Source organism: Passer domesticus, chromosome 7, assembly GCF_036417665.1.
Source record: "Passer domesticus isolate bPasDom1 chromosome 7, bPasDom1.hap1, whole genome shotgun sequence".
NCBI classification, from domain to species: Eukaryota; Metazoa; Chordata; class Aves; order Passeriformes; family Passeridae; genus Passer; species Passer domesticus.
Genome location: NC_087480.1, coordinates 53,971,841 through 53,999,780, shown reverse-complemented (window position 1 = coordinate 53,999,780; position 27,940 = coordinate 53,971,841). Strand labels below are relative to the sequence as shown.

General features: G+C 48.1%; 1 protein-coding gene across 1 annotated transcript; it reads left to right on the top strand.

Annotated features, from left to right (window-relative positions):
* The first annotated feature begins 4,538 nt into the window (after nt 1-4,538).
* On the top strand, nt 4,539-26,701 carry DMBX1 (diencephalon/mesencephalon homeobox 1). Its single transcript, XM_064426372.1, is given in 6 exon segments — nt 4,539-4,626; nt 4,629-4,684; nt 18,231-18,396; nt 22,459-22,637; nt 23,824-24,178; nt 24,643-26,701. Coding segments are annotated over 6 exon segments (1,245 nt in total). The 3' UTR covers nt 25,044-26,701.
* The last annotated feature ends 1,239 nt before the right edge of the window (nt 26,702-27,940 follow it).

Below are 27,940 nucleotides of genomic sequence, written 5' to 3'. Positions count from 1 at the left end.
CTTTTATTGCATACTTGACCCCAGAGGAAAAAAAAATAAATTCCTCTTCCCACTAATCTCACTTTCCTCCAAACCTCCAAGAGCAAAAGGAGAAATGTAGCAAGCTGTGGCTTGAGACTTTTTAGTAACAGAAAATCCTTAACTGTGAGCCAACTGAGAGCCTATTTTGGTCTCTTTTCAAATACTGCATCAAATATATTTTCAATGAATTCATGAAAAAAAAAGGAGGCAGAGAAGAGAAAAAAAACTTTTTAAATCTGTTTAAGTTTATAAACAAGATTAAAGAAACAATGTCAAGGGTCTTATGGAAATGGTGATAGTGCCCCTTTAAATAAGAGCAAGTGGAGATTTTCTATATCACTGTGCAGTTTAAATCTTTCTTGATGGACCGGACACTAGTCCTCCTTAAATCCTTCAGAAAGCTGCTTTAAGGAAAAAGGCTGCGAGGAATTTCTTCTCGCTTTAATTGCTTAAGAAACGGTTCCCACAATGAGCTGTGGCCTAGATTTGCCTCTCATTTAAGTTCTGATTTTTAAAAGTTCACAAGTTAATCCCCTTTCGGTCTCACACGAATGTGGTTGGCGTCGGGGACAAAGTACTGGACAATGTCTGGAACATTTCAAACCCCCAAAAGATGCCCCATACAAAAAAAAACAAAAAAAAAAAAAAAAAAAAAAAAAAAAAACCCCAAACAACCCCCCCCCAAAAAAAAAAAACCCAAAAAAAACCCCAAAAAAACTAAAAAAGAAAAAAGAGAGAGAGATGGGGGGGGACCCCAAAACAATCCAAAACCAAGCAGCAAAGTGGCCTTGATTTAGTTAAGCAGCTGTTTTAAGACCTTGTTGCCATTATAATTTGAGGCAAGTAGAAATGTCTTGCACTGTATTTGCCACAGATCCAGGGGTAAGCAGGCTTGTCAGTGTTCTGAGGTTTCTTCCAAAGATGGAGCTTTATTTCTCATTATTCAGCCTAAAATTAATTTTTTCACTTTAACACAGTTTACTGTCCTGGCAAGAGGTGTTATAAAATTCACACAAAAAAAAAAAAAAAAAAAAAGGAAAAAAGAAAAAAGAAAAAAAAAAAGCCAAACGACCAAACAAACAAACAGCAACAAAAAACCCACAGAGAGAGGGAGGGAGTTAATGCATTAGCTGTTTAAAACATAACCAGCTTGGCTTTGATTTCAGTTGTTCTGGAGGAAAGAACCACGATTTCTGTGCAAATGCAAACACATTACTCTGCAGGGATGGGGATGGGGATGGAGTGGTGTATGCTCAATACCCGAGATACGGAAATTATATGTATTTCTAAATAAAATGAGAAAACCACAATTTTCTTCCAATATTATTACCTGATCGTTCCACTGTTTATTCTGTTATTTGGTTAGGTTTTTGTTTGGGGTTTTTTTTCCCCCCACAAAATAAGCAGTTTTTCAAATTAAGAGTAGCAGCTGTCCTTCCCGTCATGCAGGTGAGGGGGCTTACAGCCTACATGGAAACCTGAAATTCACGGTTTACTTAGGAAAGACAGAAAAAATTTTCTTTGAAGGGGATTTTTTGTACATGTAAAGTCCCAGACAGTTTGCCAAAAATATTACTGTTAATATCAGGGAAACTTAAAATATCCTTACTACATGGCGAACTAATAAATTCCTCCCACCCCGTCTCGAAGTGCAGGATCAAGTCTGGGTGGCAGATTTATTTATTTCCATATTTCATTTTGTTCCGTGAGGCAAAACTCACAGAGAAAAATTTGCCCGATATCTACCCTTGTCTCCTCCGTTTATTATTATTATTATTATTATTATTATTATTATTATTATTATTATTATTATTATTATTTTGGCAGGGGTGAAAAGAATAATTTCTCGCCCAGCCGAGCCGAGGTTTTGTGTCGGACCCGACACAAGTTTGGGGAGCCCCGGGGTGGGTGGGGAGGCTCCTGGGGGAGCGGGGGGCTCCTGGGGGGTCCCCCCGGGGCTGCCTTCGCTCCTCCTGCGCGTTCCGCACCCCCCCCTCGCTTCCCCGCGTTTTGGGGAGAAACCCCGGTAATCTGGACACGAGTGGTGCCGATTCCCTGATGCTTTGCCCCATCGATACCTCGGGCCGGGGGGGAGATGTGACAAATCCGTTCCGCTGACAAACTGGGGTCACTTTTCCGAGCTGCGCGAAGCGCGCTGTTTACTCGTTTCTGCGAATAAGAGCCGAATTAAACGCAATTATTTATTTATGGTGGCTGGTTGAACGGCAGGAATCCCGTCGCTGGAGAGCTCGGGAAGATATCCCGAAGACAGAGGGAAACTCTTATTATTTCTTCGAGGGGAAGGGAGGAATTAAAACAGGCTTTTTCGTCGAAGTCATTACAAAATCTCCCGTGCTCTCAGCGAGCAGAGAGTCGAGACAATGGTGACATCGCGGTGGCAGGGGATGGGAATCCGTGCCTGGCTGCAAGGGACAGTTCAGGAACAACTGCGAAGGGGCGCTGCCCCAGCCCGGACGGGCAGAGCCCCCGGCCCGCGGGAGCCCCTTCCCCGCTGCTCCGAGCGCAGCAGCCCCGCCAAGTTTGCGGCTTTGGGGCAGGTGTTTGTCCCCCGGGCTGGTGTTTGTGCCCAGCTACAGGTCGGCGGGGCTGCTCCCAGCCGGGTTTTGAGGGGCGAGGAGGGGCTTCCAGGGGGGGCCGCTGAATTTTGGGAAGCGTCGCCAGCCGCTCCCCGCCGTGCCCCGCTCCGAGTCGTTGTGGTTAGCGCAGAAGGGAAGCTGGCAAACTCGGGGGGCGGCGGCGCTGGTGGTGTCCCCTGCAGGGGCACCTCAAAACAAGCAAGAAGGGCAACAACTCCGCCTTGTTCGTGCGGGGTGCTGCCCAGGCCGGCCGGGGGTCGGGTCCCCCAGAAACGTCCTCGAAAAGGGATCGCGGCGATCAGAGCGCCGAGTTTCGCCCCATCGGTTTCGCGGCCAAAAGCGGGGGGTTGGTTTCGAGGGTGCGGGGGAATCACGGGGCGAGGGGCTCTCCTCGCTCCTGGGGTGAGCGGGACATCGGCGGAGCGAGGGCACGAAGAGATTGGAATAGATTTCCATAGGTTCACCCCCTCCCTCTCTTTCCCGAGACGATCATTTGGTACCCCACAACCTCTGGTTAAAAAAAGAATAAATATATACAATAAAAAAAATAAATACAAGAAAGTGGCACTTGGAGCCTTCTGGTGTCCCGAGCCAAACCGATCCCTTCTCTCTTTTTTTTTTCTTTTTTTTTTTTTTTCTTTTGGTCAGAATTTGTACAAAATATCAAGCTCAAATTAAAAGGTCCTCTCCCCCCCTCTTATTCTTTCTTGTTCCCTTAATTCCTGTCTAAACGGTTTTGCTCTGGGAGAAGAAATCTTTTCTATAGGAGGGAGAGAGGGAAAAAAAAAACCTTCAAGAAGAGAAGGGTATTATTGTTTTAATCCTCTTACCCGCAGTCATTTTAAAACAGGGTGTTTTGGAGCCTGAAATGGCGTCTCGTCTCCCAATCCCATCCTAAATCCTCCTGGGCTGGGAGAGAATCTAAAGGCAAGGAACTGGCATCTATTAGCAATCTCTCTAAAGGCTTTAAACTGCTCTTTCTGCTGCGGAGGCATGGCAAAGCTGAAAAGCAAACACAACCAGCGCTCCAGTTAGTGAGCTCTGCCAGATAACCAGCCCGGCCGCTGGACGAAGGTACCTGCGAAAATCCCGCAGGGAGAGCAAAAAGGGAAAGAGAAGGAAATACAAGGAAGGGAAAAGTTGGTTTTCCACTTTTTACATGCCGGAGGAAAGGGAAAAAAAGTATTTCGGGGGAAAGTATAAAAAAAAGAACCAATATCATGAGCGGGGAGATGCGTTAAGCGCTCGTTCCCTGCCCGTCGAAGCTCGGCAGGGTCCCCCTTTGCCCGCTGTCCCTCCCCTGCCTTCCCCGGCTCCCCCGGCCCGCTCCCGGCTGTCCCAGCGGAGCTTTCCCGACGGGGCGGGCGGCGAATCCATCGCCCCACGCTCCTCTGAGCTCCTTCCACCGCTCCTGTTTTATTTCTCCGTGTTGAGACCGCGGCCGTTCCCCCACTCCCCATTTTAAAGAGGGGGTGCAGCAGACACAGCTGGGACAGCGAGGCGGCCAGGAGGAGGCTGGGGGGCCGCGGCTGCCCTGTAATTAAAGTTGGGAGACTATTCCCCGCCAGCATCACCCAGGGGCCGTCGGGGGAAGGGGAAACTTCAGGGTGTGATCCAGCGCGGTGCTGAGCGGGGGGCGCGGGGAGAGGCTCGGCTTCCCTTCCCCGCGCCTGACGGACCCCATCGCCCCCCCGGCCCTGCCTCCAGCCCTCCTCCCTCCACCGGCATCCCGTCCGCTTCCAGGGATTTAATTAGGCGTTTACACCTCGGCTTGGAGTAAATGACTAGTAAGAAGTGTTGGAGGGGGGGGTGGGGGGTGTACCAGCAGCCCCGTTTTGATTGACAGGGTGGAGGACCATTGAAAATCTTGCTGGGTAGCTCCCGGGTCGCTATGAAGCTCCTTTTAAAAATCCTTCTCCAATGCTGACTCCCGGTAGATGGCAGCTCCGCCGGGCGCGCAGGCAGCGCGCAGGCAGCGCGGGCGGATGGAGTAGGGCGGGCCGCGCCGCGCTCCCACGCGTGTCCCCGCTCCCGCGGCGGGCCCAGAGGCTGCCCCGCCGCCCCAGGTAAGAACCCCCCGGGCAGAGCGGGCTGGGGATGCCGGCGGGGAGGGAAGAGGACTTTGGGGATTGCTTTGGGAGTCTGTCCGTGGGGGAATGTGCGGCCGGGGAGGGACCGCTGGCAGGGATGCGCGGTCTCCCAGCCCGGGCTCCAGCGCAAATCTGTCCTCCTGTCCCTCTTTGTTTCTTTTTTTTTTCTTTTTTTTTTCCTTGCTTATTTGAAGTGTACCGCGCTTTAAAAAAAATCCAAACTACAGCGAAAAAAAAAATAATGCAACCCCCCACTACCAGTTCGGGGCCTCGTTCCTATGGACTCCAAGTGCCAGCCCGCCCCGGTGCGGGTTCAGGCAGCTGGCGGGGATGCCGGGGTTGTAACCCGGCTCGGGGGATGGGGGGGACGCGCATCCCTGCGTGAGCCGGGCTCCCGGGAGCAGAGCGCAACTTTCCCCTGTTTACACGGTGATGTTTCAGTAAGCTGGGCAGCCTGGGGAGAGCTACCGAGGGCACACACAGCCCCGAGCCGGACGGTGGCCCCGCTCGGGGTGGCTCCGGCACTGGTTTTTCTTTCTGGTGCGGCTGGAAGTTGAGCGCGGAAGGGACGGCAAGGGAGGGCAAGATGCCGGCAGCGCTAGGAAGCCTCTCTAGGACAAATCACACCCCCACATCACCCCGCTGCGAGGTTAGACGGCAAAACGGACGGGGAGCCCCTGTAAGGAGCTGGCAGGCCGGTCTTGGCGGCCCCCCTGCACGCTCTCCCTCTTTAAGGGGTGTATAAATCCCGGACCTGCGCTGTCAGCCCTCCTTGATAAATTAAGGGCTTCGCAGTCGAAACCTATTTACACCTCCATTATAGGGCTAACCAAATGGGGATCCGCATGCATATTTTTACCGCAAGAGATCTCATACATCTCCGCCAGAGTCGCCCCTCGGGCCATGGGATAACAGATAGGGAAGGGGGGTGGGTTGTGCTCCGCCGCGGCCAGCACTTGAGCGGAAAAAAGTCCGTGTCCCCACTCGGTGCTGGCTGCCCGGGGCACCCGGGACCCGTTCCCCTTGCAGGGGCCAAGGAGAGGGCGAGGGTGACCTCCCGGGAGCCTTGCGGGGACCGGACACACGGGCTGCTCCAGCCCCAAGCAAGGCGCTCGGGAAACTTCTCCTCCGATGGAGATGGGGTTTGACTGCGACCCTTGCCGTGCCTGTCCCTTTATTTGGGGAGAGAAGGGACAAGAAGAGCCCCACACGGAGCCGTCCTGTCCCGAGGTCCGTGGCTTTTCCCGGCTGCGCTTTCCATTTATTTCCAGGCGGCGACCTCCGGCGCCTCGGGGGAAAAAGGGGTCAGCGCATCTGGGGACAGGTCCTTGGTGTCCCCGAGGGTCGCCTCGGCAAGGCCGTCAGCTGAAAGGAGGGAGGGGGCAACATGCCCCGTTTCCCGGTGGGATTCCCGCACCGAGCGCTTCCCGCTGCCTTTGGAAACGAAAGGCGGCCGGAGCGCGGTGGCACCGCAGCCGCAGACCCGGGGAGGGCTCGGCCCAACACCCCTGTCCCTGCCCGGGCGCTTTGCGGGGTTGTCCCCGCAGCCTCTGCTCCAGCCCGTGTCCCGCATTCCGCCTCCGCCGGGGAAAAAGAAATGTCCCCGCTCCGCCTCATCCCGTCCCCTCCGGCGGCCCCCTCCAGTTCCACTTGGTTAGCTCAAGTTTTCCATGTAAATGACAGTAATAAATATCTAATCATGTCCCGCAGCTATCGGCGGCTCGCCGAGCAGCCGGCATTAATGAGACATCCAGGGGAAGTGGGGAAAAGGAGAGTGGGGGGGGGGGAAATAAAGAGGAAAGTTTTTCCGCTCTCCCTGAAATGGTTTCTGGAGGCGAGGCCCGGCCGAGGTGACGGGGGGATGAGAGGAGCGGAGCCCCCCGCTTCTCCGGAACGATCCCAACTGTGGGGTCGCGCTCAGCTTCAAAGCCGTCCCCTCTAATTAACCCCCTCCCCGAAATCCCAGCAATTCCCCTCGAGGGAGGGGCGAGTCGCATCCTCGGGCTGGGGGCTGCTGTCCCGAAAGCCCCGCGGAGATGCGTGTGCCCATCCCTGCCGTGATTCCCAAACAATTAACGGAGCTGCGATGAGCCCTGAATGCTGATGGTGGGCCGAGGGGGGAAGGCTGCCGCTGGAATTAAACCATGAGAGTTGGATTTGTTCGCCTAACGCTAAACAAATGGACTGATTACCTTCTTTCCAAACGCATCAGTCATACTACATTAAGTAGCAGAGAGCTAATTATCCCAATTAGGAGGCTGATTTATAATTAATGGCTTGGACCAAGTGATAATTGGATGTTAATGGATAACAGTTTTGTCTGAAGTAGCCTCCCGCTTCCCCAAAGGCAGGGCTGGAGGGTTTGGGGTTTATTTACCCTCTCCCTCCCTCACCTCTGCGCGGAACACAAAGCGAAAGAGAAGGGAAATCTGCTCTTAGCTGGGTCGGGTGAGACCCTCCTGGGGCTGGGGGAGCCGCTGGCCACTTCCCAGCCTGCCCGGGGCTCAGCGAGGATGGCTGCGGGGGTAACCTTCAGCACCCACCTTCCCCAGCTTTTCAAGCAATATCTGATGTTTTTTTCCTTCTCCTCCCTGAGTTTCCAAGCCGTGGGCAGCTGACCCTGCTGGGTACCTCATCCACCTGCAGAGCGTGGGTCGTGTTCTCGATGAAGGGCAAAGGCTGAGCCCCACGGGGTGCCCCAGTGCAGATCAGGCTTTTCCTCTGCCCTGCCTGTCCTAGGATGGGACTCACCCTGAGGATGAGAGGTTTTCCACCCTCCCTGGCCCACATCCCCCGTGCAGTGGCAGGCAGAGAGTAAATGTGCAGTTTCTCACTGCTCTGTGTTTCTCCTGACCACATCTCAGAACTGGCTTGCTGACTGTTTAGCTTATCCCTTCCGTGTTCACTTTTCACCCATGAGTAAATTGGTGCAAGTCAATCCCACTTCCTTGTTTGCCCCAGCCAGAGAGACTTGGACCTAGAGCCCTTTGGCTTTGGGATTGTGTTTCTAGGTTCAGTTTTTCCATTCTAAACAAGAACTGCAATAGGCACAAAATTCCTGAAAGGGTAAGAGTGACTACAACCCTGAGTTACCCCGTGACTGATGAGAGGTTGTATTAAATTATGCCAACATAGTCAATGCAAATATACACCCAAAATTGTACCGCCAGTACACAGAAAGATGTTTTTGATCAGTTTTCCAGCTTTTCCTGCTAATTTAAAGAGATCTTAATGTCTAAATAGGAGGAGATCACACATAAGAAGTGATCTTACTGCCAAATCAGAAGGCACAGTTCTGCTTCACGGGGCTGGTGCAGATGTTGCTTTTCCTTAGTGCCAGTGTCGCTGCCTGCACCAAAGGAACAGAGTCAGAGGAGCTTCCCACAAATCACAGAAGGGCAGGCTTGCCAGGCAAGTTTTGCACAATATAGTTGCAGAGGGAGTGACTGCAGCGGCTTTGGTTCCCAGTGTCTTTATCCTTTAAAAGAATATTTTGCTGAGGAAGAGGGAAATCGGATGAAAAGAAGCTGCAGCAGTTTCTTTTTCCTCTGTCATTTTCACAACCAGCCCTGTCGAAACAAAGCTGCTGCAGAGAAGGTTCTGGGCCAGGTCTTCTGATATGGCTCCCTACTGGTTTTACTGGTTACACTATGGGTAAAGTGTTCAGCTAGGAGCAGTCCACATTTTCTAAGATTCCAGTGGTTTTTCAGGGGCAACTCAAAATTTCAGCTTGTCAAGCTGAAAATGCTTCTACTGAGGCACCGACGAATGTCAGCTGGGCTTAAAGCCTTTCAAAAGGTTGAGTGCTGGTTTCCAGAGCTTGTGTCTGAACAGAGTGTTTGTGGCTACCTTGCTTCATTTGGAAAAACGTAGGAATAGGAAAAATGCTGAACAACACGGGTTAGATAAATCCCAAATTTTCCAATCCTATACAACTACTAATAAACTAATCTACTTTGGGGGAATTTCCATCAAAATGTGCTGGTGGAGAATTTGGAAATGTAGCCAAATAGTCATGAATTAATTAATGGTGCACTGGGGTTAGCCAAACCCTGGGTCTTTCCCTGTCAGTTTATTTCACTCTAAGAGTTATTGAAATTGATTTTTTTTTTCTTTTAAATTCGTTAGGTTTTGGATCAGATTTCTTCTGTTTCCTGAAGCAGTTCTGGTGGAGTTACAGCTCATAGGAAGGAGAGTCTCTGAGGGAGGGCTGGGAGCAGGATGGACCAGCAGTTCTCCGAAGGGAGGGAAATAGATATTTACACCAGGAGTTGTGGGTAGCTGGCACCACTCTTTTAGGACCAACAGCAGCCTCTGCATGGCCAGAGCAAATACTGATTTGAGAAATGGTGCTGTAAGGAACAGCAAAACTGTAAAATTGAAAGTGTGAACGTGATGCTTGGGAGCTCCACTAGGATCTTCCAAAGAAAGAGTCACAATTGCACTGGGGGAGATGAGCTGATGGGTCTGGCCAGGGAGGAAATGTTCTTGCCAAGGGAGCTGTGCAAACCTGGTGTTTCCAGCCGTGCTGAGCTCCGGGCAGAGCGAGCAGGGAGCAGCTCTGGGAGCTCCTGGTGTGTGTTAGCCTGGAGTGGGTGAACGTGCCTCTGCTGAGGGACTTCAGTCTCCCCCCAAAACCCAGCAGACATTTAGCAGCTCTGCCTGCTTTACAGCACACAGCTCTTTAGAGCACAGATCACCTGCTGGTGGCCAAAATACATTGCTTACCTTGGCAGCCGAGCTGAATTCAGTGTAGGGATCCAAAGGCTTACGGGAAAGGAAGCCTTACATGCACCCGTGGTGCTCCCAGCCCCTGGCACTGCTGCCACTAGCTCTGCTTTGTGGCCCTGTTTTAAGGTGGCACAAGTCTTTCCCTCATCCCAGCCCCTCCTTGTAAAAGCCACTGAGCTCAAGCATCTTTTTTTAGTGGTAGGATGAATATTTGTGTTGCCACTTGCAGAGAAGAAAAACTTAAAACTTCTGGTTTATTCTTTTAAGGTATTAGAAGCCCCCAACAATTGCATGGCTTGTGGAGCTGCCTTTCAGGTTTGGGTTTGTTTTTTTTTATTTTAGACAAAGGTAGGATTGTCTGTCATTTTGCCTTATAGCTGATTTAAGTCTGAGCAGGAGCAGTTGCCATCCTGTGTTTTGTGACTGTTATTTGGAGTGCTGCAAGAATCATCTACAGAGGCAGGGTCCAGCTGAACTTGCAGAAACATCCCGAGTTTGGCTCTCAGCTTCTATTGCTTTCAAGGTTTGCTTGCTCTTTCTATCTCTCAAAATCACCTTCGAGCAGAATTGCATTTGGCATCATAACCTCACAACCCTCCATCTGATTAGCTAAAACAGCACCTAGGAAAGTCCTTTTGTGCCAGCAGGGTTAAACTCCAGTGGTGTGGCAGAAACCTTTGCATTTCACAGAGACACTGATCCCCTCTTTGTGTGGGTACCAAACTCCATCAGCCTAACACCCAGAACTTACAGCTTCAACTTTTTACTTCCTATTTGATGAGTAGTGGTGGTGGGGGGAGAAATCAGCCTCCCTGCGTGCCTCATCCCAGTGCCTGCCCGTGGAGCCCGGGATCTAGGCTGAGGCATCACCCAGGGCAAGCTGCATTCCCTCCTGCCGGCCTGGCTGCCGGGCTTGCAGCACCTGGGAGCAGCAGGAGAGGAACTGGGAATGTCTTACACGGCCTCAGAAAATCTTTACAAAGCTTATCTGTGCATTTCTTGCAGGGTTTGATCTCCCTTGTTAGGGCTCAGGGTTAGATTGTCAGATCAGCGTCGTGGTTGTGGTGCTCAGGATAGACACAGGAAGGGTCACAGGCTTAAAAACATATTTTAGCACAGAACTGTAGATCCTTGTCTTCTTAATGAGGCTGTCATAGGTAAAATCCTCCAGGATATTGCTCCATCTTTCAGGGATGGGAGATTCCTGAACCAGAAGTCCCAAGAGGCCGCCTTCCAAGACAGTCAGTTTGCTCATGGGAGCAATCTGCAATCAAGTATGCTGCAGGGAAAAGCTGTTTTGGGGGCAGAGAGCCAGCAGGGAGCCATCCTCATGCTTCCAGCAGCCCTGGGAAAGGGCAGAGTTTGGTTTGGAAAATTCCCTTTGCCAGTGTTAGAGAAAACAAAATGATGCTTCTCAAGAAAGCCTTTTTCACAGAGGCGAGGCGAAGGACTGAGCAGGTACTTTGTTGTTTTGGTTTCTTTTTTCATAAAACACCAAAGATAAACCCTTTAAGCAGTTCATGAATTCAGTAGTTAGATTGCAGGGTGCTTTAGGGTTACTCCAAGTTCTGAATTCAGGGCAGTCCAGAGGCAGAGATGCTGTAAGGTCTGGGGAGGGCAGAGCAGGTGGGCAGCACAGGAACGCTGAGCCTGCTGCAGCGGGATGCGACCGCATTTCAGATCCACGGATGTGCAGCCTGCAGCAGCAGCCTGGCAGAGCTGGGCTGCAGGGTTCAGTTTCCATTCTGCTTTTAATCAGAAGAAATCTTAAATGCATGAGTTTTTGTTGTTGTTGCTAGCTGATCTGGAAGCAGAATGAGATGAGAAACAAGAGTCAAAGTGATCTTCATATCAAGAGCTTTTCTTTTTCCAGGAAAATGCTCCACTTCAGTGTAATTTCCAAAAGCTTCCACTGAGGTTTGAGTGCTGCTCTGAAGGGGAGAAGGGAGGTTTGTCCTGGTTTGATCTGTCAGCACTGGTTGTCTCGTGTAAATTACAGCAAGCAAGGGATTTTGCACCACAGTGATGTTTGGAGATGCCACTCCTGGCTCGGCACTGCAAGCTGCTGGGCTCCAAGCTCTCAAACTTATCCTCAACTCAAAAGCAGAGCCTTTAGGGATGTCTTTATTTAATTTTCTTTATTTTGTACCTAGAAAGCCTGCCCTCTGAAGAATGCCTCTGCAAACAGAGGCATTGGTAAGTCTTTTGCCAGGATGTGTCTAATCAGTCACTCGATTCCGTTATCTTTTGGGTGAAAAGCGATGATTTCACAAAAGCCTTAAATAAAAATCGCAGCAAATGATGTGAGTTACCCCTGTCAGCCAGGGCCTTTTACCTCAGCTGCTTACAACCTGGTATTGAAAATTTCTAGGGTCCTGCAACAAAACTTTCTTGTCTCAGCAGGATGCTCTGAGGTTTGTTTTACAAAAATTACAAGCCCTCTTGCATCCTGTTATGTTTCGACGGCAAATAGATGAGCATTACAAACAGAGTTGCTGTGCTCATCATCAGCACAGCCTCAGAGTCGCTTCTTTGACAAGGTCTACCCAAAACTGGTGACACTGTCCCTAAACTGGAAGTATTTCCAGATTTCAGCTGCTAGAAACCCTCCTGGTTTTAAGAAAAAAATATCTCTTTATTCATACCAAAGTCACTAGGAATAGCTGAGTGTGAGCTGCAGAAATTGGTGTAATTGGTCAGGTTTGGCTTTCGGTGTATTGTCACTTAGGTTTAACTAGATCTTGCTTAATTGTGATCTCTCTCTGCACTTAGAAATTAACTTTATTTAAATCCAGGAATATTCACAGGGGTAAAAGTACTTCAGGAAGATTAGAAATGCAGAGTCCTGCACGGGTTTTTGTGGGAGCTGTTCTCAGTTCCTTATTTCAGTTACAAGGAAAGTCTTTTGGAAGCCTGTTTTTATAGTGCATGCTGCTCTCAGACTTTGACACTTGAATGAGAAACTGATGTGTTACAGTATTGCAAATTATCGATCTTTCATCCACTACAAAGGTGAAATTGTTTCCTTAGATATTCGGTAATCTCACATGAGGAACAAAACTGATTTATAACATGTTGATTATTATCCTACATTATTTTGGGCCTTTATATATCTAAAAGATTTAGGGGTATATTAAGGAAAAAAAGATTGAATAAAACCTTTTGCTAAGATCATTTATTCAAACCCCCAGGTATGTAATTCATTTAGTACCAAATACATACAAACCAAATGTCTGTCTATAGAGTGAGCCTGTTTTCCTAGAATGTGAGTTACACAGAGTCCAAGATTTGTTATTTATCTTTCTGATTTGAAGTGTTTCTGAATAAGGAATTAAAGCATGAAATCATAACGCAGAACAGCTCCGGGGGAGGCGAGGGGGAATATTCTGCTGTGAGTCTATTTTCAATGATGTTTTTTGCCACTGGTAATAAGGGGGAAAGGATGTTGCAGCACAAACCATTTGCTGTTTTTCCCTGTCAGTAATGAGTAGTATGTTCCTGTGCTTTGCATAAACACCAGCAGTGATTTGTAGCACCTGTACAGGTGTTTAAGCTGAGGACCACAACTTTCCTTTTACCTGACAGAGCTACTCCTATTTTTTTCTGTCACCTGCAGGACCCTGAACACCAATCAAGTGCACCAGACTTCTGTTTCATGCTTGAATTTTTTTTTTATGATCTTTTTCTTGTGCTCAAGCTGTGCCTTCTGTCAGGGCACCAACCTGAGGCTGTGCCACACTCTTCCAAACCTTAAATTTATCTGTGGTGAATCTCTCCACAAGCAATGAAATAAAGTGTTGGAATTCCCTTCTGAAAGTGACTTCCCAAAGTCCAGATTTGACTTTTTTTTTTTTTTTTTTTTTTTTTTTTTTTTTTTTTTTTTTGGTATGGCTTATTTCCCATCACCAACCCTCCCATTTTGGGGACAGCTTTCATGAAGTGATAAAGAAGCACCCCATTGTGCCCACCAGTCAAAAGCAGACTGGCATCCTCTTCTTGAAACCTCTAGAAATCATTCAGTATTTCTAACTCACAGGTTTTATTACCCTGTTCTTTATGAGGGCACCTGAGTGTCTCATGTAGTTCAGTGAATTTAGTCTCAGTATTTCTTTGAATTTGGGATGACCCACTGTTTCGAGGGAAAAGAGATAATTGTCCAAAGCCCCTGCAAAGCTGCAGGTCCTACATCCAGCTTCATTTCACCCAACAGAATTTGCTTGAGAAAGGCAAATGTCTTGTTTGTGATTTTGGTTTGGTGGTTTGTTTTTTTCCTGATAGAAGGGGAAATATGGATTTTTTTTCTTGCCAGGTACTTTTCAGAAAACTTTTATACCTCATTATCTAAATTTTTCTCAGATCTCTCTGAATTCCACATACACACAAGCCACTAGGAACAGGGGTTTTCAGCTGGTGAGGAAATGCGTGGGTCTCTCTTCACATCTTCTCTCAGGACAGAATTACATGCAGAATTATACAAAATTAGTTGCCAGCTAAACAGGGGAACTTAAAGCCTTGTACAAAGCTGAGAATATTAAACCCCAGGGTCAGATCTCCCCTGCATGCCACGCTCTTACCTGGGGCACCATAGATGGCACCACTCTTGTGCTGTGTGGCTTCAGGGGAACCTGAGGCTTTCAGGGGCAGTGCTGGGAAGGGAGGGATGGGAGCCACGCTGGGTGGAGCAGTGCAGCTCTGCCCTGGGATAACAGGGCTCCTGGTTCTGGCTGGTAAATGTGCAGGTTGTTTTGGATCAGATTGAGCAGCAGCAGCTGAATACAGAGTGCTGGGGTCCCTGGATTGGTCTGGGATGGGCAAAACCCTGCTTTGCCTGGCCTCAAAGCAATGCAGAAATGTAGAAAGCTGGATTTCTCACGTGCAGCAGCAGTTACAGCTAGGGGAGAGCCCATGTGCTGTCTGTGAGGCTGGGTCCTGGCAGGACACGGCTCCTGAGGCCTGAGAAGCCTGCAGGCTTGGGAAGAAAAGTAGGCACAGAATCCATGAGGCTTCCATAGTGAAAACATAAGTGAGAGGTGTGAGCCACAGGAGGGATTTTGACGCTGGGGTGGCAATGCCAGGAGTGTGAAGGCAGGAGGAGAGGGAGCCCAGCAGGGTCTGGTGCAGGGCGTGTGAGGAGATCTCACACCAGTGCTGAGCAAGGTGGGGAGCTGGGACAGGGCTGGACTGTGGTGCTGGGGGAGTCTCTGCTGCTGCCCCGAGGGGCTGTGCAGGGAGAGACCACCGGCCCAGGGGTGCCAGCCCAGGCACTGCCCACACCCCCTGTGCTGGGCAAACGCTGCAGCTCCAGCCCACAGGCTCCCACCAGGGGCATTTTTCTCTCACCTATTGTTTTCCTGCACCTTTCCTCAGCTTCCATCTCCTTTCTTGGCTGCTCCTTACCCTTCAATAGTGTCTGATGCACAAAATCAGGATGAGGAATCCCCTTTCTTTCAGGATGGACCCTGTAACCCTCCCAGCTTATCCACAGCTGCTCAAGCCCATACCCTTCAAGAAAGCAGGAGTTCAAACTTTGCTCTCACCCTGCTCCTGGCTGTGGCTGTTCCTGAGGCCCTCCAGCCACGCAGAGACATAAAAGATGCATTTGCAGATTTTGAAAATTAAAACCATCTATACAGCCAGTGGGAAGGGATCAGCTTATTTGGTTGCTTAATGAAATATAAAGATTATTTTAACCAGTGTAAGCACTATTCGACAGCTTGTGAAACACAGCAGTGGCTTGATGAATGGCTTTCTCCATTAAAAAAAATTGCTGCATGATGTCTTTTAAATATTTAATTTATTGGGGTTGGAGTGAGCTCGGAGCTGACAGTTAAACAGGAGCTATTTGTGGTCTCAGTTAACTTTGCTTACCCGGCTGAACCGTCTCGCTCAGTAAATTCCGTCATTTTTTATACAGAATCTGGGATGATACATTTGCTGCACAAGTGAGTAGGGAGTTCTGCCTGTTGTCTGCATGGCAGCGTAACAGGCAGTTATCACCAAAGCTGTGAGGGGCATTGATTCCCATCCTGAGTCCACCCCTCTGAGGTCCTTCTCTTTTTTATTTTCTTTTTTCTTTAAAATGCGCTTTCTTCTAGGCCACCCAAAAATGCACACATAAAATCATCTTTTAACAATCTAACCCACAAAAATATTCCTGGTGCAAGGGTTTCAGTGGAAACACCAGGCTCCAGACACAACACCACTGGCAGTGTCCTTGGAATACTGTATGGTATGGGAAAAATTCCCCTCCTCTCCCTCTTCGTTTTTCCTTTAATGTGCCAGCTTGCTACACAGCCGATGACATGCAAGGGGGATTAGAAAAGAAAAACAGGCATTTCTGTGAGTTGGGAGTCAAAGACACTTGGCCTCCCACGTATCTCCTGGCAAGGCTGAGCCCCGGTGTGGATTCTCCAGCCTCTATTAAGGACAGAGGTCTGGCAGCAGCCCAGGGCAGTTAATAGGTTCTGTGTCCTCAAATGGTTTTCACGAAACACGCAGGAACTTAATAAGCTTTGAGACCTCTACCCCGCTGGCCAAAGCTGGTGCAACCAGCCACCTGGTTCACAAGTGAGGTGGTGAGAGGAGAGGAGGCAGAATGAAGTTGCAAATCTCTGTTTTGCTGCCCGTGTTGGCCAGAAAAGCCAGTCCTGCCCTTGTCTGTGACAGCGAGGCAGTGAACAACTGTACTGGGTGGTATGATGCTCCTGGGAAATGAGCCACACCGAGGATGGGGTGAGGCTGCGGCACAGGTCAGACTTTCCCAGGTGGTGGGAGATGTCCTCTGTGGCCATGTCAGTGGTACATGTCCCTGGGACGGGTCCCGTAACACGTGCCAACAGCAGCAAAACTTTGCAGTCCATGAAAGCAACATCACAGCTGTAATTTCGCTGTGAACTTCATTGTGAGGAAAATAGATAAGAATGCCAAAAATCTTTTGTTGTGTGAAGTCCATCACCTTGATCAGAGAACCAGCAAACAATTTTGTCATTGCTTAAATCTTTCCTAAGCTCCATTAGAACACAGGTGTGGCATCCTTGTAGCTTTGGAAAATGTCCATTTTCACATTTTATCGTAGAAGAGTGGGCAGCCAGTCCAGAGTGAGTGAACAGGCAGACACAAAGCACATTGGGGTGTGTGTCAGGTCTTTGTGGTGTCACCACACCCGGACCTGTCACCCTCCACTGGCACTGAGTGCTGAAATGATGCATGAAATAAAACGAGGGTCTTGGGGAAACAGGAATGAAGCAGAGTGCTAAATCCCAAAATTATGGGTTTATAATTTCTGCAGCCTCTCTGAGAAGGCAATCCCAGAACCAGAACTCACATTCATGAGGGTCATCCTTGGGCTGGCAGAGTGTTTGACCAAACTCAGCTGCATGTTTCCCTGCCCTGCTCCTGGGCACCACAGTGCAGAGATGCTTGTGAGGGTGAAGCCATGCGATGCCCCAGACCCTGTTGTACTAAATTCAGCTGCTTTTTAAGGAACTCCCACTTGGTCTCTGGCTGTTGCACAAGGTCACTTCGTGTTTGTACTTGTTATATCAAGGTGGAAAGAACAGGAGTTCGGAGCAGGAGGGGCAGTGGCACCAACTTATTTCCATCTCTGCCTCTTCACCATGACTCTGTCCCTCCATGGTATAAATAATTTACGGGCAAATACAAACGAATTTTCACAGTACAGAAAACACAGCAGATAATTGTTCTTCCAAATTTTCACCGTTCAATGCATCACATTCCTCCTAAAACCATGGGCATTTCTCCTGAAATCATCACCTCCCTCCAGTGTTTAAATTGTTTTCTAAGAGGCTGCCTGAAAAGATGTCTGCTTTCCTTAAGTTAGTCCGGCTGACCCTCTTTCCCTGAGCATTTGTTCATTGCACTGACTTTCCAGATGGTGACTTGCTGATGTAAACGGTGGTTTAAAAAATTTATTTTGTAGCTAATGTTTCACAACTTCCTTTCTGATGTCTTACAAACTGCAGAAACGACATCCTGGAGGCCCTCAGTCATTTACAGGGATGAATGAAGCATTGCTTGGCTTTTGAGATCAATATTAGCTCAGTTTTACAGATGGTCTGTAAGGAAAAAGAGCTTGAAGTTTCACGCAGAGCGTACACTAGAAAAAAAAGCCATTAGTTTTCTGAAATAATTTCCTTGCTATTGAGTTATGAAATGTCGGTATTTATTGCAAACCTTATTCCCTCTTTAGCCATAACATTTTTGGTGCTATTATGGTGCAGATTTATTTTCTTTTACAACACATGCTCTTTTCCCACTCCCCTCCCCATATCATTTGTGTTTTCTTAAGAAGACCTGTTAGAAAAATGAATAATGAATGGAAACAAATTATAAATGAGTGAGTTCAGATGAGGAACATTATTTGATATTCCAGCACTGGGATTACAAATAGTCCACTGTAGGCAGCGATAGGGACAAAATCCCAGCTAGCCCTGGGATAGAGCTAGGACAATGCATTAAAAGTCACTGTGCTATGATAAACTGTATTGTGGTATGCAAAAATTTAATTTCCCGTATTTTGATCAGCATGATCGAGATACAGTCAGATTCTGGGCTTTAAGTTTGGAAGCTGGCCTTGTGTTGATGGTGCTTCAGGTGTACAGAAGATATTTCCATTCCTGTCCCAGAACCTGTTGGTGTCGTGATGTCAAACACGAGCCTTGCATGCATCACTTCATTTCTGAGCTCAGCACTTCCAAAGCTCTGCTGAGACCCCGGGCTGCTGGAACAGCAGGTCCCTAAGCCCCTGTCTCCTCTGGGTGCTGTTTTGCAGGTTGATGTCACCATGCAGCACTATGGAGTGAACGGCTACTCGCTGCACGCCATGAACTCGCTGAGCGCCATGTACAACCTCCACCAGCAGGCAGCTCAGCAGGCCCAGCACGCCCCCGACTACCGGCCCTCCGTGCACGCCCTCACCCTGGCAGAGAGACTGGCTGGTAAGGACAACTCATGGCAAGTGCCCTTGCCTGGCGCTAAAAACCCCGCCCCAAAAAACAGCAACGAAAAAACCCGCGCGCACAAAGAAACCAAAAAATCCGGCACAAAAAAAAAATATCCTTGTTGCTTGCATTGAGTGAAACTCTTCTGGAGTGTGAGAGAGCCAAGGTGTGCTCCTCAGTGCTGTCCCTGTGGCCAAGCTCTCAGGTGACACCTGCCCTCCAGTATGTGCAGGCACCTTGCTTTAGACTGGCCTCTGGCAGCTGGGAAGGATCCTCAGATGGGACGTGGCTCCACTATATGGGGTTGAAAAGAGAGAATTAAAAAGACACTGGAATGTCTTTTAACGAGTGAACAAAAAACAGCAAAGAATTTCCCTTTCTTGTTAGCAAATAAGGGCAGAGTGAACGTGATCACAAAGTAAATTGGATTCCCCCAGGTCTTGCATTCCCTGACAGCCACCTCCTGCCATCCCAGGCCATATATTGTTTCTCCATGTTGTCTCTTCAAGCAACTATTTCCCACTTCTTTCCTAAAAACCCCTTTTTCTCTCTGGGAGATGACCTTCATTTGAATCTTATTTGGGTTTCACCTTGACCTATTTATTTCTGGGGATCCTAGACCTTGTGTTGGGTGGCACTTTCCTGGAGATTCTGCTGCCTTCCATAAAACAGCTTTTTAGCTCAAATAAAGTCACATGTGACTTTACCCAGGCAGTGTCATTTATGCAGCACTGTTGAGGACAGGAGCTGCTGGTCCAGAGCATCTGAGCTGGTTTTCTGTGTTCAGCCATGGTTGTAACAGCGCTGCACTGATGCTCTCATTAATAGGAAGTGCAAAGCCCAGACAGTATTTTATGAGTTGGTAGAAGTAATTGTTCAAAAACAATGGATGGAGACCTGAGGATATTTGGTGTGGTAGGGCACATATATCTGCCCTAAATTTCAGCCTGCCATGAAACATCCAGATCTGGCTGAGATCATCAAAGGCTCCTGCAGTGTAAGTGAGCAACAGCTGCAACATCACTGTTTTGGTCTGGACTTGGATGCAGTGATGTAAAGCAGACCTGACAACCAGGATGTGGCAGCTAAAGTAAAAAGTTACCATACTTGTTATTCTAGAAACTTCCCCAGAATGGAATTATCTTTCCTGACTGCCTAAAAATGTGTATCTGTTCTAAGATAGCTTTCTAGTTGTCTGATATTAAAGTTAAAAAAAAAAAATTGTAGAGGGATTCCTTCCAGTCTAGAGTAGGTGGGAAAAATTACCTGTCCAGACAGCTTTGGTGGGCTAAATATGATAAATAATGGCTCAAGCCAAAATAAGGATGCAGAAGTTCCAGGAAGGTCCTCCCAGGTGGGGAGTCCACAAAGGCATGATGATAAAGTCCTGGACTCTTTGGATCACTGAGCCACAGCTGGCTGTCAGATCTTCATGCTAGCAATGTTCCCTTATCCAGCTGCTATTTGTGACCTTCTTAGTGTGGTTCTGAGTGGCCTGTGGGATCTTTGGGGTGGCACAGGGCAGAGCAGGAGTCACTGTCCTCATAAGTAAACAACCAAAGTGGAATCAAAGAGACCAGGACTCTGGTCCTGGCTCTGCTGATGGGCTGCAGAGTGATGGGGGAGCACTGTCCTTGTCCTGGTCATCCATCCCCTTGTTCCCTGCCCCTTTCAGTGTCAGGCTGTCAGATAGGAGCAGATGGCCCTGAACTCTGCAATGTACCTTGCAGACCCTGCATCTCAAGGTGCCCCTTTTCTAACTGCAAGGATCTCTTGAAAGATGTTTGTGATCTCTGTCTTTTAGATTAGAGCATGGAGGACTAAATGTCTTTGGCCCTAACTAGGCTAAAGCAGAGGAAGAAAAAAAAAACAATTAAAAAAACTATTCTCATATTCTTGACCGGAAGATTCAATTGGTATCCTGACCTCTTATCTTTAAAATTAATAACCCACCTGGAAGACTTTCCAAATTAAATGCCACCGTCCCCTTGTCTGCTTATCATTGGCAGTGTAGGCATTATATACCTACGAGCTGTTTCCTTTGCAGTTGCCTCACATTCTGTTACTTCTGAATATCTTTCAGTGCAGGTTATAGATCTCATTTGCCTTCCAGGGACAGTCAGAATAAAGCAGCACAAAAGCAAATGACCTTAAGTCAGAAAACAGAGGTTTCTGGTGGTAACTGCAAAGCCTCACCTGCAATTTATATTCTCCTTCTTGCACAAAGCCTGAAAACATAGTTAAAACATTAAAATAATTGCTGGTTGCCTCTCGCTGGAGTGGCCAAACTTAATGCAAGAGCTGCCGCCTCTGGGGAGCTGGTAGGTCTAACCTCTACTCTAGAAATTTGGGAATATTCCAGCCTGCAGGTAGGGTGTTTAGGTAGGGTGTTTAACCAGTGCCCTTTCTCCTGTTTTCGTGTACTTGAAACACAAATGTTAGCTTTTTTAAATGTTTTGGGGCAGCTTCAATTTCATTTCTTGTGCTGGAACGTTCCTCTTCCTCACCTGCTGCACTGTGAGCTGTGCCTGGATGCACAAGGATGGTCCCTCTGTCTCCACAGGGGCAGCTTTATCACCAGCATTTGAACTCCCCAAGGAGCTCTGATTCCTCAAACACAAAGTTCTCTTGTATGCAACCAGCGCTATATTGCTGAAGACCTTTAGCCTGATCACATCTCTGCCAGGTTGCCAAAACCACGCAGCTTTGGCAATGCCCCAGGAGGGCGCTTCGAGTGCTGACCTAGAATGGAACAGCTGGAAGTTTTGGAAGAGGAATGTTTGAGCAGTGCAAAGCTGATTTGCTACGCTCGTTAGCCAGTGGGTCTGAGGCCGGGCTGTGTGGTGCTGGGGGTGGCCTGACAGCAGGTTTTTGTTTATTGTTTGGATTCGTGTCACGACGCTCGTGACAAAAGCGCAAACAAACAGCAGCCAGAGCCTTCATCGGGCTCCGTGTGGTGATAGTGCCAGCTTTTCTCCCTGTTCTGTTGTTTTCTCGTGTGCTCATTCCTCCCTTCTACTGGAAGTCACATTCTTAACCGAATTAAAAATGATACCAGACACTGCTCTTTCTGCATTTCCTCTATGAGAGCAAACCTCTTGCCAGACTGTTTCATTCCAGGGCTGTAGCACAGCATGTCCCAACTTGCATAATAAAGGGTGGGTTTTTTTCATTTTCAAGTAACTTATTTTCATTGATTTAAGATCTTTCTACTCCCACTAACTGTTGTGCAATAATAACCCCTCTGGTAAAATAATAAGCCCTTTACTGTTGGCCTCAGATTTTCCCCAGTCTGATTTTCTTCTCTGCCCTCAATTTTCCAAGCTTGGTCTGCAAAGTCAGACCTTGTGAGTAGGTGCTCTGCAGGGAACAGCTCAGCACATGAGCTCTGGGCTTGCAACCAGTGGGGCTGGACGTGGCCTTGGCTGGTGTTTCCACCCCAGATGCTGGAGAGTGTCCGTGCTCAGTGAAGGATGTGCTTTGGAGCAAAATGCACAAAAGCACATGAGATTAAACGCTCTCTGAACTGCAGCCCAGAACAGCTCTCCAATATCATGCCTTGAAGACTGCAGTGGGCTATGCACAAGACATTAAAGAAGTACAAGAGTGAATGTCCCCACATTATTTCTAGTTGTGTTTTTTAATGGAAGGTGCTTATGCCATGGTAGGTCTGGGAATCTGCATGTCCTGCCCCACTGACACTGGAGCAGATTGAGTTATTTCAGCCAAATTCAGCACTGGAGTCTCAACAGTTTTCACAGCTGTCACAGGAAGAGGTTCTCTCTCCAGAACAGGCTTTTAGAATCACAGAATGGTTTGGGCTGGAAGCGATCTCAAAGGTCATCTAGTTTTAACCCCTCTGCAATGATTTTATCTCTTTGGACACCTCAGTTCACCAGTAAAATCCATATGTATGTGTTTTACTAGCTCTAAAGGAATGGAAAAAACATTCCGTAGTTTTGTCTGATGTTAGCAAGTGCTTTATTCGACTGTCAGCGTACAAATTCCAATAATTAAATTGGCCACTTTCCTTGTCTTCCAACGGCTGTACATTTCAAGACATCATTTTGGAGGCACGTTATGGATCCCAGCACCGCAAACAAAGGCGGAGCCGCACGGCCTTCACCGCCCAGCAGCTGGAGGCCCTGGAGAAGACCTTCCAGAAGACTCACTACCCAGATGTGGTGATGAGAGAGCGGCTGGCCATGTGCACAAACCTGCCCGAAGCCAGAGTCCAGGTACTGATATTTTGGGGGTTTGCCAGGGGGGATGTTTCAAAGAGCACAGCCGGGTTCCCAGAGGGCTGACAGCTCCCTTGACCTTCCAGGATTCTTGCAGTGGAAGCAAAGATTTTGGGGCAGTAAAGTTGTCAAAGGCAGGGGCAGGGACGATAAAATTATCCAAAGTCACACATCTGCTTAAGAAACTTCTAATCCACGCGCACATTTTTTAAATTTAGGATTGTCTGAAGTGTACACTGGTTTTCATTTGTTCTTTCACATTTCTTTGGGGAAATTTTAGAAACAGCAACAGAAGTCTATTTATTTATTTATTTGCGAGGCTTTTCTGGCTTTCTAAAAAAGTAGAGACCCAAGTAATTCCAGCTGCTCTTTTCCACCAGTGTCAATATTTGTAACATCTCAGGCCAAGGTTTGGGTTTGCTTTTTGTTTTTGTTTGCTTTTTCGTTTCAATTAGTGAAATGTGCTAGTTCATAACCTGCTGGTGAAGCAGTTCTTGTCTTTTAAAAGACAAATATTTTTAACTGTGAAGACAAAAAGTTGTGGAAAAACATTAGTTCTTTTATATAAGTATCAAGGCATTTTGATATAAAAATGCTTTGTCCCCTTATCTAACCAAGCAAACAACAAACAAGATTTTCTAATCTATTTCTTCTAATTTATGTCTACTGATTTAACTTAAAAAAATAAATGGATTCTCTCCCCTTTCCTATATGCAGTTCCCAGACAACAGCCTATGCCTGTAATGATATACTTTGAGTGTTGCCATCATAGTTTTGATACACTTATAACCAAATGGTTTTAGAAACTTAACACACTGTAATGTGTGTGTAATTACACACACACAGTGTAATGTCTTCAGATGTTACAGCTGCAAGACATTCTTTTTGGATGAGCTGCCTAACCAATTTAGGGGAAAAAAACTAAAAAACCGAAGAAAACCACCAGCAGTGGAGCCTGTTAAAGAATCAATATAGAGGCTGGGTATTTTTTAGACTTTGAAATGTTATTTGTAGATTCAGTAAAAACAGTCGAGTTCTAAGGTCCAGCAAAGTGGAATGGCCTTTGGCATAGTGGGCTTACATCACCTCATCACTTGGGGTTCCCCTGAAGCTGAGTGATGCTGAATTTGCCCTAAGCAGGACTCTCACTGGTTTTTCTCCCCTGCTGTTTGTGGCACGGAAGGTCTGGTTCAAGAACCGGAGAGCCAAATTCCGGAAGAAGCAGCGCAGCCTGCAGAAAGAGCAGCTGCAGAAGCAGAAGGACTGTGAGGGGAGCCACAGCGAGGGCAAGATGGAGCCCCCTGTTCTGGAGACCCAGGCTCCCACCTCGGACACTGAGAAGGTCCAGAGCCTCCCCAGCGAGGTGGGCACCGACCTCAACCTGACCCTGTCGGAGCAGTCTGCCAGCGAGTCGGCGCCCGAGGACCAGACCGACAGAGAGGAGGAGTTCAAGAGCACCTTGGATGAGGCCAAAGTGGACAAGAGCCCTGGCGTGGACAGCAAGACTTTGAACTGCAAGAGAGCAAGCCCAAAAGCAGGTGAGGGGCAGCGCCTCGGTGGGGGCTGGTGTCAGGACCTGGCAGGCTGGTGGTCAGGACCCCTTTCCAAGGGGGATGCTGGTGGTTGGGCATCGTCCCATATTCCCTGTGGAGTGGGTGCTCAGGGATAGGCTGCCCAGGCTTGTTCTCAGCATGGAACAGGCCCCACAGAGGGCAGGATGTCCACTGCAGCTGGAGCACTGAAAGAGCAGAGACCTTCTGCTGCAGTTAGATCTTGGGGAGAGCAGTGCCCAGCAACAGCAGCAGAGCTCAGCCCATTTCTACACTCTGAGGTGTGGGAAGGACACACATTTAGCCCTCGTGAGCTGTCACACGCTCTCTCATTAGCCCTCTGGTACAAGAGACAAGCCCATGCTGCTGCCCAAAGCTTTCTGGGGTGTGAATAAGCACCTGCTTATCCAGCCTGTAGGAATAACCCCCATCCCCTCTGTCTCCTGCTGCAGAGTCCCCTATCAGCGCGACTGTGACGCCTTCGTCCAGCAGTGGCCTGGCTCAGACTCACTCCTACTCCTCCTCGCCCCTGAGCCTCTTCCGCCTGCAGGAGCAGTTCCGCCAGCACATGGCAGCCACCAACAACTTGGTCCATTACTCCTCCTTTGAAATGGGGACACCGTCTGCCATGCCCTACCTGGGCATGAACGTCAACATGGCCCCGCTGAGCTCCCTGCACTGTCAGTCCTATTACCAGTCGCTGTCCCACGCTCAGCAGGTCTGGTCCTCCCCCATCCTGCAGGCCTCCAGCTCCCTGCCGAGCCTGAACAGTAAAACCACGAGCATTGAGAACCTGAGGCTGCGGGCGAAGCAGCACGCGGCGTCCCTGGGGCTGGACACCCTCCCCAACTGACTGCCCCGAGAGCTGCCCCAGAGGCTGGCACTGCCCGCGGATCCACACCTGCCCCTGGAGCGAGGTGCTCCCTTGCAGGGAAAACTCTGCGTTTGTTAACGTCCTGCTAGCGCCACGGTTGCGTCAGACACTGCTGCTGGCCTGGTCTTCACTGAGTATTTAATGAGGAAGGGGGAGAGGATGTGTGTTTAGACAGATGAACTGTCCTCTGGACTGCCACGAGTCCAGCCTGTAACGTTCAGGAGGAGCCCCTTCTCCTCACCCCCTCGATAAGGTGCCAACTGTGTTTTATTCACCTTTTATTTTGTTGTTGTTGTTATGTTCTTTGGGGGAAGAAAGAGTCCTGCTTCTTGTCTTGTATATAGTTTATAATGTTGACAGCACCCATCATCTGTGTGTTACTGTCAGTGTTACAGAACTGTGACCTCTTTTGCTTTTATTCCCCTTTGCTTTTCAATTTTAGTAGCTAGTATCAGAGTTACAAACCAGCCATCATCTTGACCTCTGCTGGTAGCTAGTTGCTCTTCTTGGGTCAGCATCATAGAGGTGTTCATGAGGAAGAGACATGATCGTGCACTTCACCACTCCACTTCTCCCTTCTCTGCTAAAGCTAATTTTTTAACAACCGGGAAATGATCTGAAGGTGAATTTCCTGTTTAAGCACTTCCTATAAGGCAAGCATTTTTCTTTTCTTTTTAATAGCACTTGCTCAAAGAGGACAAAATACTGGCCAAATGCTGCTGGCTGGGAGAAAATGAAGGCCAAATTTTCAGATTATTTTTGATCTATATTGTTTCCTCTTTAATCTGCAGTGAAGTGTAAATTTTATTTACAAATTACAGGTATTTCTTTTTGGAGAACATTTTGGTCTTACTTTGACAATAGATAGTAATAAAAATTTCATATGGACTCTTGGTGTGTTAACACACCATGAATTTTATGGTTCTTTGACAAAAAACTTGATTGATGCAAGCTGTGTCTTGGAAAAAATCTCTGATCACCAAATTCTGTTCTCAAGCCCTCAGTCCAAAAAGTGGTTATCAAGTGAAAATGTAACAAGTGAAAAATGCTGAACTGCTGGAGGCAAAGCAGGTGTAAGCAGGGGCTTGATATTCTTTTGGGAACTGAGGGGGGATAGATGAACTTGCCAAAAATGCAGGGTTTGCAAGTAACCAAAATTCACCAGCTTCAGAATTATTGCACTGAACAGTTTCAGTCTCATTTCATTGGAATGACCCATCATTCACCCTTGCGTGGTTTTCCTTGTTGAGAAGGAATGTTTCTGCCAATTTAAATCACTTTAGAAAAAAAATTATGCCTACCCAAATCCAAATAAACATTTTGGACTCACTGCTATTCCTCTGAGCATTAAGGAGGGATGATACTCAGACCTCATCTCTAATACTGCCTAGGATCAAAAAATCCAGCGTGACTCTGGGGCAGGTGGTATGTTTGTGTCCCAAGAGTGTCAACTGGGTGTGTCACCAACACCCTGGGCAGATCTGTGCTGTCCCTCTGCAAATAATCAGAATTTATTTAACCTGAAGTGTAGACCCATAGCCACCCAAGTGTGGCCCCCCTCACTCCCACCTTGCTTCACACTGGGGGTCAAATTACCTGTTTAAACGTGGAGGGAAAGAGTGTGTTCAGCTGCATTATTACTCCTTGAAAAAGCATCTAACTCCCACAAATGGAGATGTAAGAACTGTTTGATGGGAAATAATGGCTAATCTCTCATAAAGCTGTAGCAGGAGCAGACCTCTGGAGGGGGCAGCTCATCAACTGCACCAGCTTCCAAGGAAAATGGAGTGTCTTCCATAAATATTTCTGTTGTGCCAAACACTTCAGTTTGGGGCTTTTCTCTCATGCTTTAGTTTTCCTGACTGTGTCAAATCAGCCGCTGTGACCGGCAGAATTCTCCACTTTGCCAAAACCAAAATGTATTTGTAGGAAGCAGATTTTTGGCTGCCACTTTCAAAGGAGTCTCAGTAAATTAAAACCACCAAAGCACATTTACTCTGTCCAAAAAGAAAGTCCCAGCTTTCATTTTTTTGCTGTCTGTCACCCAAACCAGGGACACCCAAACAAAGCTTTAATTTTCTTCCTCCTTCCTAAAAAAGGCTTTATTCATCTATATTTTTTTCTGTGCTCTGCTGACCTCTGCACCATTCTGGGCTGTGGAGTTGCTTTACCAGAGCAGGGCAAACACAAATTTAATGAGCACCCCTTCTGATGTCGTTCTTTGGTGCCAGTGAACAAGTGAGGTAATTGGGTGGGAGATCAGATCTGCAGTTGAGCTCTTTTTTAATTAATAAGAGATGTCCATGAAACTGCAGCTCATGTCAGTGGGTGTTTCAGGCAGAGAGCAGAGGGCTGCAGTCACTCTTGCAGCACCCCAGGTAACACAGGCATCTCTTCTCTGCCCTTGGGGCTGGAAAGGGAGGCACCAGCTCACACCAGGGCACACACAGCCCACATGGCTCAGGATGGTACCACAGCATCTGCCACAGGAAGGTCAGAACACCTGGGTTTATGGCCTGCTCCTGCAAGGCGAGGACAGAGAGCACAGGGGATAAGCTTGATCCAGCACTAGATTTGCCATGATCCTCTGGAGGGAGACAAGACCTTCCCACTGAGCCAAGGAGGGAAACTCTTCCCCGTGCCTCGGTGCAGGAATTCATTTTAACATTCACAGCCTTCACACATCTCAGCTGACCCTGGAGCCTGACCCCTTCATCCCTGTGTTCTGCTCATCTCCTTCCTCACAGAGCCTTGGAGCTGCTACCAGGAACTTCCCAGTGGAGCATCTCTCACCCCACTGAAAACCAACACTGGGGTGAGGCCAGCACGGCTCAGGAAGCAAACTGGGAGAGGAGACAATCATATCTCCATCAGTT